At 40.1% G+C, this 14,391-nt stretch overlaps 1 protein-coding gene across 1 annotated transcript in view; it reads right to left on the bottom strand.

Moving 5' to 3' along the window:
• Positions 1 to 14,391, bottom strand: part of unm_hu7910 (un-named hu7910) — a 148,732-nt gene that overhangs the window by 108,888 nt on the left and 25,453 nt on the right. The window contains exons 12-17 of the mRNA XM_078541233.1: positions 11,636 to 11,680; positions 8,887 to 8,934; positions 8,530 to 8,571; positions 7,796 to 7,840; positions 7,622 to 7,663; positions 6,788 to 6,832 (exon numbers count right to left, since the gene is read on the bottom strand). Of these exons, the coding sequence (XP_078397359.1) occupies positions 6,788 to 6,832; positions 7,622 to 7,663; positions 7,796 to 7,840; positions 8,530 to 8,571; positions 8,887 to 8,934; positions 11,636 to 11,680 (267 nt within the window). The remainder of the gene's footprint in view (positions 1 to 6,787; positions 6,833 to 7,621; positions 7,664 to 7,795; positions 7,841 to 8,529; positions 8,572 to 8,886; positions 8,935 to 11,635; positions 11,681 to 14,391) is intronic.

Genomic DNA, 14,391 nt, shown 5'->3' with positions numbered 1-14,391 from the left:
TTTCTTCCCAATCTGACTTGGTTAATGTATAATTGCACAAACTGTTTATAGAGAAATACACTCTTTATAAAATGGTTCACGTGGTTTATTCCATTGTGGACAGTGGGGAAAGGGAGAGGGGAAGAGGCTAATAAAGACAGCAACAAACATTTATAACATCCAATGTAGTTACTGAATGCAGTATTTGGGTGATAAGTTTTACATTGGGTTCTGCTTTCTAGGTTGTGACCTAAAGCAGCAAAGTTTCCAAACTGCTGCCATAAACATCAGTTGTGTTTTCCCTGCAAATCTTTCCACAACATTTCTGAGAGACTGTGTCTCTCTCTTCCTCTTTGGCAATAAAAAGAAACTTAAATGTAAATCTAAAACTTAAGCTTAATACCAACCTTTAATTCTAAATCAATCAGGAAAATGTAGTGCCAATCCAGAAATCCAACAATAGCAATCTAAAAACTTCAAAGAAAGCGACAACCCAAGAATAGCCCCGATAATCATCTCTGACATGAAAACAAGCAGTTATATTGATTCTGTAACTGAAGCTGTAGGAATGACCCAACATTCACTCATTTCAACCTTGAGAAAAACTAAAACGAAATTGAAGGGACAAATGCAAGTGTTGAAGGCCCGAAACCTGTGCTATATTTGTCAGTTTTGTGCCTTCAACACTTGGAATGCTCCTTCTAGTTAACAAATTTTGAACTTCTGGCCCTTCACTGCCTTCTACTTTCTCTTCCTTTTCCCATTCATTGCTGCCATTTCTTCCTTTCCCTTTTCTGTTACTAATGTATGGGATTCAAGTCATTACGTATGAAAGTTAGGATGCTCCAATTCTCTTGAGAATTCTTGCCCACTGTAAACAGCTGCTGAGGCCCCTTCAATTAATAGCCAAGCTCTTATAGGTGTGGCGCCAAGGGGGCTAATCCACACTGATTTTGGTCACTCGATGCTGATTGTACCCCACATCACCGATCATCAAACTCATGGCTGGCATGCATGCGAAAATTATCCTAACCAAACAGCCCATGAGGTAAATAACATGTTCAATATTCAGCTCATTAACTTTTACGGTTTCTTCAGATATTTGAAGAGCACCCCTTGATTAAAAAATGTTATTTTGCAGGATGATTAAAAAAAGGTGAGGAAATAGCTTGAAGAGATTGCATTAAGTGCAACAAAAATTTGTTTTGCTGTTGGAAAAAAAAAAATCACATTGAATCTGTCAGGAGTTGTGGGTAGCTTGGTGCTGAAGTTGACACTGGGAAATTTTCAATTTGCTGTTGGCTAAGAAAACACAAAACTGGACAGTGTTTTTAAATATCCACTGATGAACAAAGAAACTTTGAACATCCCTCGGGTAGAAAGGTTCAAGTAAAACGAAGACTAAATGACGAAATAGGGATTATGTGGAGCAATTCATTTTAAAGTTATTAGTACGAAAGCTTTAATTGTCAGGACAGTGGGGACAAGTAACAGCGGAGGGTAATTAAAGCCAGTATGGGGACACCGAAAAGGTATTAGATAAAGGATAGCAGATAATTGCAGTGTTATGGCCAAGTTTTTTCAGTTACATTAGAAGGCAGAATACAATTAAAGACCACAACAAAAACAGAAATACCTGGAAAAACTCAGCAGGTCTGGCAGCATCGGCGGAGAAGAACAAAGTTGACGTTTCGAGTCCTCATGACCCTCCAACAGAACTAAGTAAAAATAGGAGAGGGGTGAAATATAAGCTGGTTTAAGGTGGGGGGGTGGGGGAGAAGTGTCTCAACAGAACATATTTCACCCCTCTCCTGTTTTTACTTAGTTCTGTTGAAGGGTCATGAGGACTCAAAACGTCAACTTTGTTTTTCTCAGCCGATGCTGCCAGACCTGCTGAGTTTTTCCAGGTATTTCTGTTTTTGTTTTGGATTTCCAGCATCTGCAGTTTTTTGTTTTTATAACAATTAAAGACCACATTTGGCCTTTGCGAGTAGGTTAAGTGTGATATAGATATGGTTGATGAGCTAAATAAATACTCTAAAATAATGTTCATTTCTGAAGGCAATGAGAGCCACAGTACTGCAAAATAGAAATTCAATTAAAATTGTCTCAACAGAAGCAACTACAGAAATGGATTTAGCCAAGGGTAATACACAATGCAGAGAGCTGCACAATATGATTCTTTTAGTACTGTAGAGTAACATGGAATGGAAAAGGTAAGATGTCACCTACTGGCTCATTCAGTTGAGCACTTCGGCTCCACTGATTGGATAGAAGCTCATGGGCAGAATTTTGCCATCAGCGTGCGGGGGCGGGACCGACATGCCGACGCGTAAAATAATGCGCAATGACGTCGGGCATGCGTCCTGATGTCATCGCACGTCATCACGATATTTCGTTCAGCCGGTGGGCACGCGCTGGAGGTGGCTTTGTGCCCACTGAACTGTCAATGGCCTATTACGGCCATTAAAAAAGTAATTAAACTTGTTAAGAACGCTGCATGTTCTAATGTCCAACCTTAAGGTTGGCGGGCAGGTGAAGAGCCCAAGCGGCCTTTGCGTTTTTCAGGAAACCTTGTCTCATCCACGGGCAGGTTGAAGTTTCCTGAAGCTTTTATAAAATAGATAAATAAATTTTCCTAACTTTACAAACCTGCCCCAACTCATGTGACACTGTCACGTGCGGGGACGTTTAAATACATTTTTACTTTATTTATTAAAAAGTTTTTTAATCCATTCAATCTCCAAGGCAGCTCTGTGCCTCAGGGAGATTGCTGCATCCTTTTGTGCACGTGTGAAAGAGCGCAGCCCCCGACTCTCCCTCCTCCCGCACAGGTAGCGCTGAGCGCTACTGGCCACGCGTTATGCTGGGTGGGCCTTAATTGGCTCACCCACGTAAAAATGGCAGCGGGCAGGGATCGGCTCTGCGCCCGCTCCCGCCCAGCCCACCCACTATAGGAAAACTCTCCCCCATACGGTCCCATTATCTAAGAAATCAAAGCTTGGTAATTGCAGGGCCATGAGCTTGATTTCAGTTGTTGAGAACCTGCTGGGAAATATGAAATTTATGGTCTTTTATAGATTTCAGTTGTTATTAGGGAATCCCAGAATGGCTTCAGGAACCATATATCCGGCCTCTGTTCTTTAGGAATTACTGATGAGAATAATCCAACTGATTTTGTATACCTTGATTTTCAAAGGACAGTGATAAAGTACCAGGTTGGTAGCTTTTGGAAAAAGTGAAGTCATCCAGCATTATAGGACATTTATGTTGGATAAGTAGCTGATTGAAATCATATTAAGCATTTAGCTAGAGCTAAGAAACAAGAGAGGTACCATTACATGACTGGCTCTATTGTATGGGCTACCAGTGAGGAGGTTGTAGGGCAATAAACCTGCTAAGAAATTACAGAGGTGTAAAAACTGTACAGTAGTTATAATGGGGAAACTTTAATTATCCTATAATAGATTGGGATAGTGATACCTCCACGGGATGGGCAGGCGGAAAGAGTTTCTGATGCATATTCAGGAGCATTTTCCAGAGTAGAATGTTTCTGGCTCAATGAGGAAGGAGGCTTGCTGGACTTTGTTCTGGGGAATTAAATGGGCCAAGTGAATCAAGCATCAGTAGAGGAACATTTAGGGGGTGGTGATCATCGGATCATAAGGTTTAGGTTAACTATGGAAAAGGACAAAGAGTAATCTAGAGTAAAAATAATAAATTGGGGAGAATAAATTTCAAAAGGGCTAGAACAGGTTTGGGTCAGGTAAATTGGAATCTCAGATTAGCAGGCAAAACTCTTAATGGAACAATGGGCTGGCTTTAAAGAGGGGATAGCTCAGGTACAGTCAAGGTATGTTCGCATGAAGGGGAAAGGTGGGATAAACAAAGCCAGAGCTCCCTGGATGATGAAAGAGATTGCGAGCAAGATGAATCAGGAAACAGGAGTGTATGGCAGATGTCAGGTTGATAATACAGGCAAGAACCAAGATGAATATAGAAAGTTCAAATGGTGAAAATAGAAATGGGAGAAGCAAAGAGTGTGTATGAGAAAAGACTGGCATTTAACATAAAAGGAAATCCATAAGACTTCCCTCAGCATTTAAATAGCAAAAAGCAATAAAAAGGAGAGGTGAGGCTGATTAGGGACCAAAGAAGGGTTTCATGCATGGACGCAGAGGGCACTGAGATATTAAAGAACGACTTTGCATCTGTCTTTACCAAGCAAGATGATGCTACAAAGGAATGGGATAAACCTCTTCACTTCCACTGTATGAAATCCCAATTGGACCCAAGCCTCTCTCATTAATGGACACTCCTCTATTAAATGTTATTTATTGCCAGGATCTGGAGCCTCAGAATAAAAAGATTAAGGATGTGAGGGGCATAGAGAAAGGAAATGGGACTGACTGGATTGCTGTACAGAGAACTGGCATGGGCTTGATGGGCCAAGTGGCAGCCTCCTGTGCAATAATGGAGAATTGTAAATTTTACGATTTTTTTTTGAACAAGGGTGTAAGGATAAGCCCAGCAACTACAGTCCAGTCAGTTTAACATTGGTGACGCTAAAGCTTTTAGAAACCATAATCCAAGGTAGAAATGAGACACTTGGGCAAATGTGGATTAATTAAGGAAAGCCAGCACATATTTAAGGGCAAATTGGGATTCACTAACTTGACTGAGTTTTTTTTGATGAGGTAACAGAGAAATGATGAGGGTATTGCAGTTGATGTGGTGTACTTGGACTTCCAAAAGGCATTTGATACAGTGCTGTATAACAGGCTTATCAGCAAAGCAAAAGTCAATGGAATAAAAGGGGCAGCAGCATCTTAATGCAAGCCTCTTTCTTTTGTTTTCATTAGTAATTTAGAGCAGGGCACAAATGGAACTAATTTGCTTATGACATGAAAATATGCGCTGAAACATAACTGAAACAAAATGCATGGGCTGTAGTTTGATTTAGACAAGTTTAGGCATGTCTGTGTGTATGAGATTTGTCATTCAATGTGGATAATTCAGTATCATACAATTGAAATCGGCAAAATCCAGGCATGCACATATCAATCTAGACATACCAATTACTAATTAATGCAGGCATTGCCAATTATCAACAAAGAAATTTGGGAGTTGATTATTAGCTAGAATGACCACATTCAAACTTGGAATAATATGTTCAGCTTTAATCTTTGCACATGGTGCAGGAAATTGAGGGTCTGAGAAAGGCAGCCTTAGAGAAGACATGTGATTGAGTCAGAACAGCACAGGAGGCCATTCAGCCCATTGAGTCCATGCTAGCTCTCAGTAGAGCAATCCAGGCAGTTCCATTCCCTTGCTCTATCCCTGTAGCTCTGCAAATATATTTCCCAAAAGTGTCCACCCAATTTCCTTTTGAAATCAATCATCTTCCCTTCCCCCATCCTTGCAGTGGCAAGTACAAGGTCTTTACCACACGTCCCCTGCACCTCTTGCCCAGAACCTTAAAACTGTATCCCCTAGGCCTCGTACCATCAGCTAATGGGAACAACTTTTCCTTGTCTACTTTATCTAAACTTGCCATAAACTTGTACTCCTATATCAGATCTCCCTTTAATCTAATTTCCTACAAGGAGAACAAACCCCAGCTTCTCCAATATAATCTTACAACTAGAATCTGTCACCCCAGAACCACTATGGTAAATCTCCTCTTTACCCTCTCAAGAACCCTGACATCCTTCCTAACTGGATGCAATACTCTATTGGGGATTCTTCAATACTTCATAAATGTTCATCATAGCTTCCCTACTTTTGCTCAATTTATGAAGTTCAAGATCCCATGTGTTTTTCTAACTGTTCTCTGTATGTCCTGCCACCTTCAAACTTCTATGCACATGAATTCCCAGGTTCCTCTGGCCTCTTTAGAACCATGCCATGAAGTCTTTATTGCCTCTCCCTATTCCTTCTACCAAAATGCAACACCTCACACTTCTGTGTTAAATTCCATCTGCAACTTGTCTGCTACCCAATGTCCTGTTGCAGTCAATTAGTATCATCCTCACGGTCTGCCACATCTCCAATGTTAAGGTTTTAAAAATGGTTAATGGATCGGACTCAGAACATTTAGACAGTTTAATGCAGATGGGTAAGGATGGCAGACTATTGGGCATAAAGTTAGATTAGATTTCAGAAAGCACTTCATTTCTTTTTGTAGAGACTCATTGTCCCTGGAACTAACAAAGCATGTGGTGGGAAAGGTTCAAAAAAGGGAACTTGATAAGTTACTCAAAGGAGGAATCTTCTAATTATTGAGGTTACATGACTGTTTAACTGTAGGAAGTTACAAGTTATTACGATCGCCTTTACTTTGCCAAGATTTGCTGAGTTGGGTACGGACTGGAAAAGAGCTGAGTGAAGGAAATTTATCATCATAACATCAGACAGAGCCAGTCGAATTTAGAGAATGGGCCAACAGAAAAGATGTATGCTTAGCCAAAAATCAAAGAACTTCCAGAAATGTTGATCTGTTTAACTGCAAGCTATTGGTGAATATTAATTTAATGAAATACCACCTTTACTACTATAGGTACTGTTTTCGCACTGTTTCAATGAATGCATCAACTACAATTAAAAATAATATATCTGGCTTATTGCCTCTCCAAGAAGCGTTTGTATCATGATGCATAGGGCACCACAACTATATGGGACAAGCTAGGTGGACATGCTAGTTAGACCAGTGGGTTTTCCTGTCCATGATTTTGTTTATGTTTATGTACCACAGGAATTATAATATATCACACATAGGCACGAAATTACACCTGAAAATGATACCAACCTTCCTCTGTAGGCTCTTCCACTGCCTCTGGAAGAGGTACTGCAACTGTAAAATAGGAAGAATAATAATGTTCTAATGCCTTGAGAAGTACAAAGCTGAATAAGTATGCAAAAAGCTTAAGGGGCATGCTGTATTTCTTAATGCAAGCAGCTGCAAGACCGATCAAAACAAGCCATTTCAGAGTTATAAGGAACAGAAGTAATCACCTTAAACCAACACCCACATTACACAGACTACACAGAAAAAAAAAGGCGCTTACGTTCTGATCACTTCAACTGATTTAACAATTTTAGAAATCTGCCATGATTGAATTTGTCACCTTTACAGCATTAAATAGCATAATCTTTTTTCTTCAGTGTAGCCTTGCTGGTGCCAACTATTTGGTATTTGCACATTGCAGCATTTGGTGAATTTATGAATTTCAACCATAGCCCATAGCTGAGACAGTGCAGTGGCCTTGATAGGTCTGAGCTTGGGGAAGGCAGACCATGGGGAGAGAAAAACAGCTAGGAATCCCGCACCCGATTACTACCCGGTGATTCACACTGGAAAGTGCACATGTAGGACATCAGATGAGAACAAGGTCAAGATTAGTTTGAATACTCTCTAACTAACCTGCTAACTAATTATGTTCAATTGAGACAGATACTGAAGCATGGGCAGCACAAATGGAATTGTACCCAAATACAGGTTCACCAAAACACCTTTTGAAAAGTTTTACAAAACAGCATAAAGCATACAACTCCCAGACAAACGGGAAAAAAAACTCAGGCGTAGAAAACTGCAAACTACAACAGGATAGGAAAGGGCCGAGGACAGCCAATTCAGACAAACCTTGGATTTCAGATTCCACATCCAAGTTCTGAGATCCATAGGCTGTTGTAAGTAATAAAATTGACATTTTGTTAGTAATGTTCACCCCTTACACTTTCAGATGATGTTAGATTTTGTTTTAATAATTCGGAAAAAAGATGATAGCCAGTTATGAAAGGTAATCTCAATGCAAACCTGATTGGCTATCTTCATCTGTATTTTGAAGAACAGGAGACACTTCTATACAAAAAAAAAGAGGCCACTGAATCAAAGGCAGTAAATATCTCATAAATTAATATTATTTTATGATCCATCAAATTGTAGGTCAGAGCCTTTCAATGGCCTCCCAGGGATGGAATCACTTTAGGGGTTGTGAACTAATATATCTAAGAATCTGAACAAGGAAGAAAACTGAGTACAGTTAAAAATATTAAACATTGTCACACAGATTCACAAGAATAGGTGTATATATTTTAGTTATTGACATGATTCTTAACTGTTAATTCAATAAAACTGCATCATAAAACATACCTTTTTTCCCCCTCATGCCACAGAACCAATTTTGTTCATGGGGAAAAGACAAAGAAATGGCCTGTTTCCTGGTCAATGCTTTGAGGGTAGTTGCTTGCAACTTATTTCTGAATCAAAGACAACAATCAATAGTTGTCTTTGGTGGGCTGGTGTATAAAACAGGTTCTGTTTTTGTTGATCTCCCCTCACCCCTGCCAGAATTGGCACAACTGCCTATTACAAGGCTTTCAGACTAGAGGCTTAAACTGATGACTGGTAAAACGGAAACCCGCTGAGATAGCTGGATTCCGGGACAGATAGCCCTGATCCTGGAATCTGATCTAGTTGGCACTCTATGCAGTAACAGCTAGGCTTCTCACAACAAACCATGAATTGACTGTTTAAGGAAGTAAGCAAACCTTGTATGTCTTCAGTCTCCGGAACATATTCTGTTTCTTCAGCTAATAGAAAGCAATTTAAAAGCAGTTAAAATCCAGCTTTTTAATGTTATTTTCAGTCTATGTTTATCTCCTCCGTTGACTATCACAGCTGAGAAAGCAAAGGGCTTGTTGAGCCCAGTAGGCCTTTGCAGTGACAAAATATTATTTTATTCTTAAACCTGCAATTTTTCATGTAGCCACAAGGTGGCCATTAACTTATTTTCTTTGCAAAAAATTCATATAAACAGTATACTCACAGCTGCCTAACTTTGCTTGTTTACAATATAAAGATTACATTTATCTATAGAGAGGCATTAAGAGTAACAAGGCACTTACCATAAAATTCTTCCACTGTATCTTCAGGCTCTACGTCTTTAATTTCTGCTAAAATTGAATTAAAAAATTTTAAAACTTTCCCCTCAAATCTTCCCTATCTTTCTTCAATCCTGACATGGCACTCACTGGGTAATAGTTCCAGTTATATTGGCAGTCCTATAACTACTTTGCCAGGCGAACATTAAAAATTTCCATTTTACAACAAATTGAACACATTTATATTCAGGCACACAAGAAGCTGATCTAGTCATCATGTTCCTGCCCATCAACAACTTACGTTTACATAGGGCCTTTAATGTAGAAAAGGATCTGAGGACACTTCACATGAGCATTATCAAACAAAATTTGACACCAAGCTTAATCTTTAAATAACCAGTTGCTAATCAATTTATATATTTAGAACTCTGCCTCCCAATGCTTTCCAAAGTATTGCATCTTAGGGCATTAGATGTCAGTCAGACAAAAGTCAACAAACTAAAATGAGGACATCTTTTTGAATTTCCAATAAAAAAGCTGATTAAACAAACAAGTCTAACACAGTTAGGTTCATTCAGTAAGCAACTGCAAGAATGTAGAGATTAGGTTAATCAATCCTTGTTTTTTTTTTAAAGTCAGCAATCCTGAATTAGCAAGTGGAAAGCAACCAACTAAATTCCATCTTCAGATTTCCTCCCAGTTGAAAAGTAAGTCCTTGGTTACAATTTAAATTATATTGGACTTTGCTTTTTAGGCAAATGCCTCAATTCCTCTCAACTGCCTGCAGCCAACATAAATCGTAGCATACCCACCACCTCATTTTAGCCCCGCCCACCACTTCTGCTAAAGTTGTGACAGTCTGACTAGTGTCTCCTGATCAGTCCAAGTTAATTGTAATTTAACCCAACTTGACTGCCTAGAGTCATTCCTAATTTGCTCCTCCTCCTAGCCAAGAAACTATTTATGGATGAGACAAGACAATTCGAATTTGGGAGAATTCGAGTCAGAGCAGAGAGAGAGGGGATGGGTAGGTAGCAAAGGAGGAAGAGACAGACAAACAATAAGGTTCAAATTTTTTTTAAGTCTAAACGGGTTGGCTAAATAAAGTTTCAGAATGACTGAATTACACAGTTCATGATATCAGCATCAAAACAAACTGTTTAAAAGTGAACTGAGGACATTTAAACATCATTTAAACAACACAGCTTAAGCAAACTATGGTCAGGGAGGCTAATTGGTAGAGAAAAAAAATTTTGGTCAAACAAAATTAGATGCTGCGAAATCCTCCCCCTCTTTGAGATGCATGTCCCATCTTAACAATTCTCTTTTTCAGTGAATCTGGTACACTGTCATCTAAGAATTTCACAGCCTCTTCAGTTGTTCCTTCTCTGCAACCTCAAGTTCTTAATGCAGCAAACCACTGTGTGGCATCTGTGCTCCATTCATGATCTAAGACCTGGTTCAGAGCCTATACTCTGGGTCTTTCTGTACTTAAAATTTCTTCCAGCTCCACATCTTTAATGCTTCCAGCCCTATTTCCTTCCCTTCAGAAAGTTACCAAATCTGACCTTACCTCAACTTCCAAAACACAATCCCATTTTATTCCATAGCTCCACTACTCCACCAATTGCCAACTTCCTCCGATTCCTCCAGCACTCCTTTATCCCCAAATATTCTCCCACCTCAATGCTTCAAGCCTTTCTGTATTCCCAAAACAAAGTTCCCCAACACAAGTGATGCTAGATACAGCATCAAGAACACACAACCCTAAATTACAATCCAGTTGAAATGCTTCTGTACCTCGCAATATCTTACAGGTCCAACCCCTTCCCCACTCCCTTCTGCCTACTCCCCATCAATTTTCAACCTCAACCCTAATCTTAAACACTTGCACCTAGGATCTCACAGTTGAACCTCACCTTTTCTCTCAGACTCTGCCAGTCTCTTCCCACTTTCTCCTCCAACCTTATAAATGTTATCTCCCAACTGTGTGTGCCTTTAGCTTTAAAAATAATGGAAAGAACTAGGATAATGGGGTAAAAATTGGTCTTAATGACAGCAGCCTTTTTAGGCCCATTCAGGATTTCCCAGGGCCCCCGTCAGCAAGGTAAGTGACCCAGATATTGATGTAAAATGTGCAAGCTGCTTCAAAATTGCAATGGACCATTCGTAGCTCACGAATAAATGTTAACGAGGTCCCAAAGACCAAGGGCCAACTTCTCTCAGTTAGTGTATGCACTGTTAGCGTGCCACTGGTTATGAACCAAAACCAGACCATAACCAATTTCCACTTCATTAGATAAATCAGTAAAGGAATATGCTTGAAAGCTACACAAACACGAGACAAGAAAAGCAGATAGAGGGGTGGTGAGATTTACAGAAATTGCGAAATGGAAACAATTGGGAAAATTGTTAACTGATGTAGTGGTGAGGGAACAAAAAGGAGAGAGAGTACATAATAGAAGGAAAGAGCAAAAGTGAGATGGAAGGCAAACAATAAAAGAATTTGAATGGAAAGGAAGCAAAAAGCAAATTTAAAAAAAGATTTAATTATTTTTCTCCATGCACAATGCCATGCAAGATCTACTATAACACATTGTATATAACATAATACAACACTAATTATAACCATGTATGCTCCAGCTTACCTTTAAGAGCATAAAAGATAGCTACTAATTAACAATTTCACTACTTCGACATATTAATCACTAGTTAAGAGGGCAATACAAACTAGTGGAAAATGTACAAACTTGAGCCACAAGTCAAGATATACCTTCAATGAATTCATCGCTCATCAGCAGCTCCTCCTCTATTTCATCTGCAAGTAAAATATAGTATTTAACAAGTGGCATAAATGTGGCTGTTAATCCAGAGCTGGTCAATCCCTAAGAATTTATATACTGGTTTGTTCAATTTAGAGTGTAGGCCAAATTTTGCTCCCACTAGCAAACAAGAAGTACCAACCATTTAATACCTTTGCACTTAGATTACAGTCCAAAATCCCATAGCCTATTATGAATTAGAGTGCCAAAATGGTACAATGTCCTCCATAGGGGACGAGAGACCTGTGTGAACAGGGCAAACAACTGTCTACCCCCTTAGCAAATCAGGTTGAAAACTCATTAATGAGCAACACAGGAAATTTCCAACTTGGCAGACATACCCCTTAAACAATAATACAATACTTTTGCTCTGGGGAGGCGGGGACAGGACAGGCTGGTTAGAAGGCTTGCCTCTGTTCTCTGGGACTTTGGCCCAGGTGAGTTAGAGGCTGTTTAGCTCTCACCCCACCTCTATGCCCCTTCCATGGACCCCCCAAAATCCTCCATGTCCACTCACCCAGTATGCATCATAGAACCAATGAACCATATAACAACAATGGCACAGTTCCAAGCTGGCCATGTTATGAATGCTTGGCTGACCTCCAAGACGCTATTGGATTAGTTCAGCAGGGGGGTTGTTTACACAGGTGGAAAGAATGTGTTCGCTTTGATTCAAAAAAAAAAGATTGAAGAATAACTTATTCTTTGCAGACAGGACGAACATGTACATATATTGCGCCCGTTTCAGCTAAACAAAATAAGTGACAGCCATTCGCTGACTCATTCCTCAGGGCAAAGCCTTGACCAATCAGGGTCAAACTGCCTGGTTTAAACTTCAAACAATGTTTGGCAGTAGCTGTCAGTCACCATCAGTGGTGCATTCTCCATGGCAACACCATTTGCCAACCAATCGGCATCTCTTCACCTACAATACAAATTGCTGTTTTCCCCCTTACATTGGTATTCTTGCAAGCATCTTGATGAGTGCAAGGCAAAAAGCTTAGACATATCTCTTTTCTTCAGCAATACTGAAGAATTTGTTCAATGCCTATATGTTTATTTGGACAAGATTAACAGGTATAAATTGAGGTAAAGATCCTGTTATTGAAATTACAAATGGTGCTGAGAGACTGACATTTCTCAGGTTGTAAGAACAGTTTTTTTTCCCCAAAGGAGATTTTTGAATGGGTGTTTTTAAATACATTTCAAGACTTGCCATGTTATTATTTGGCTCATTGGTTCTATGGTGCATACTGGATGAGTGGACATGCAGAATACAGGGGGTGGGGGTCATGAGCGAGCATGGGTAAGAACTTTTAAACATACCTTTAAAAAGGCTCCCGAATCCAGACTATGGTTCACGATTCCTCTAAAGGCGCCATGAACCATGAGTCCTTGAGGGGCTGGCTGGATTCCACAAAAATTGCAGCAGGTTGTGTGATATGCCTGTCCACGTAATGGAACTGGTCAGGTCAGGAGTGCAGAGCACAGGTTTGCTACCCAAACCCATTATCCTGCACCAGCAAAAATTGCCAACTCCAGAAACAGGCTCAAGAAATCCAGAATCAGGCCCAGCCCGCCATTTCTTAAATGCCTTCAGTCTGTCAGATTCCACGAAAATCCAGCCCAGAGTCTGAACTAGGAAGTGTCAGTCAGAACAAGTCAAATCAGAAAGAGAAACAGGTGAAAAACAATGGGATTAATATAAATAAGAGAAAAAGGAAAAGTAGAACAAAAAAAAGTGTTTTTGAATCTCCAACAATAATTACAATTGAAAAGATGAGACTCCACACTTGCAAAAGTTATTTTTCATTATCAGACAGATTATTTGGCAATAATTAAGAGGTGTGCTCTACCACTGAGCCACAGCTTACATAATCAACTATGGATCATATTAGGTCAATACTTATTGAAATCCACCTACAGTAATGTGGTGCCAAGAACTCAGTGTGTGTTTTGTTTTAATTTATTTTACAGGATGTGGTCATCGCTGGCTATGCCAGCATTTATTCCCCATCCCTGATTACCTTCGAGAAGGCGATGGTGAGCCACTTGCTTGAACCACTGCGGTCTATGTGGTGTAGATACACCCACAGTACAGTTAAGGAGTTCCAGGATTTTAACAAAGCAACAGTGAAGGAACAGCGACATAGTTCCAAGTCAGGAAGTTGTGCGACTTGAAGGGGAACTTGCAGGTGGTGGAGATCCCATTCATCTACTGCCTGCGCCCTTCTTGGTGGTAGAGGTCACGTGTTTGGAAGGTGCTGTCGAAGTAGCCTTGGTGAGTTTCTGCAGTGCATCTTGTAGTTAGCTCACACTACGGCCATCGTGCTATTGTCTGGAGGGAGTGAATGTTGAAGGTGGTGGATGGGGTGCCAATCAAGTAGGTTGCTTTGTCTTGAATGGTATCAGCTTCTTGAGTGTTGTTGGAACTGCACTCATCCAGGCAAGTAGAGTGTTCCTTGCAGATGGTAAATAGGTTTTGAGGAGTCAGGAGGAGAGTTACTCACCACAGAATTCCAAGTCTCTGGCCTGCTCTTGTAGCCACAATTGTATAGAAGCTTGGTAAGACCGCACCTGGAGTACTGTGTGCCGTTTTGGTCCCCTTATCTCAAAAGGATATTATTGCCATAGAGGGAGTGCAACGAAGGTTCACCAGACTTGTTCTGGGGATGGCGGGAAGGATGGTGGGATGTCTTACGAAGAG

This window comes from Cetorhinus maximus, chromosome 4 (assembly GCF_964194155.1).
Source record: "Cetorhinus maximus chromosome 4, sCetMax3.hap1.1, whole genome shotgun sequence".
NCBI classification, from domain to species: domain Eukaryota; kingdom Metazoa; phylum Chordata; class Chondrichthyes; order Lamniformes; family Cetorhinidae; genus Cetorhinus; species Cetorhinus maximus.
The sequence above is the reverse complement of the archived record's forward strand: the minus strand, read 5'-3'. Positions and strand labels throughout refer to the sequence as shown.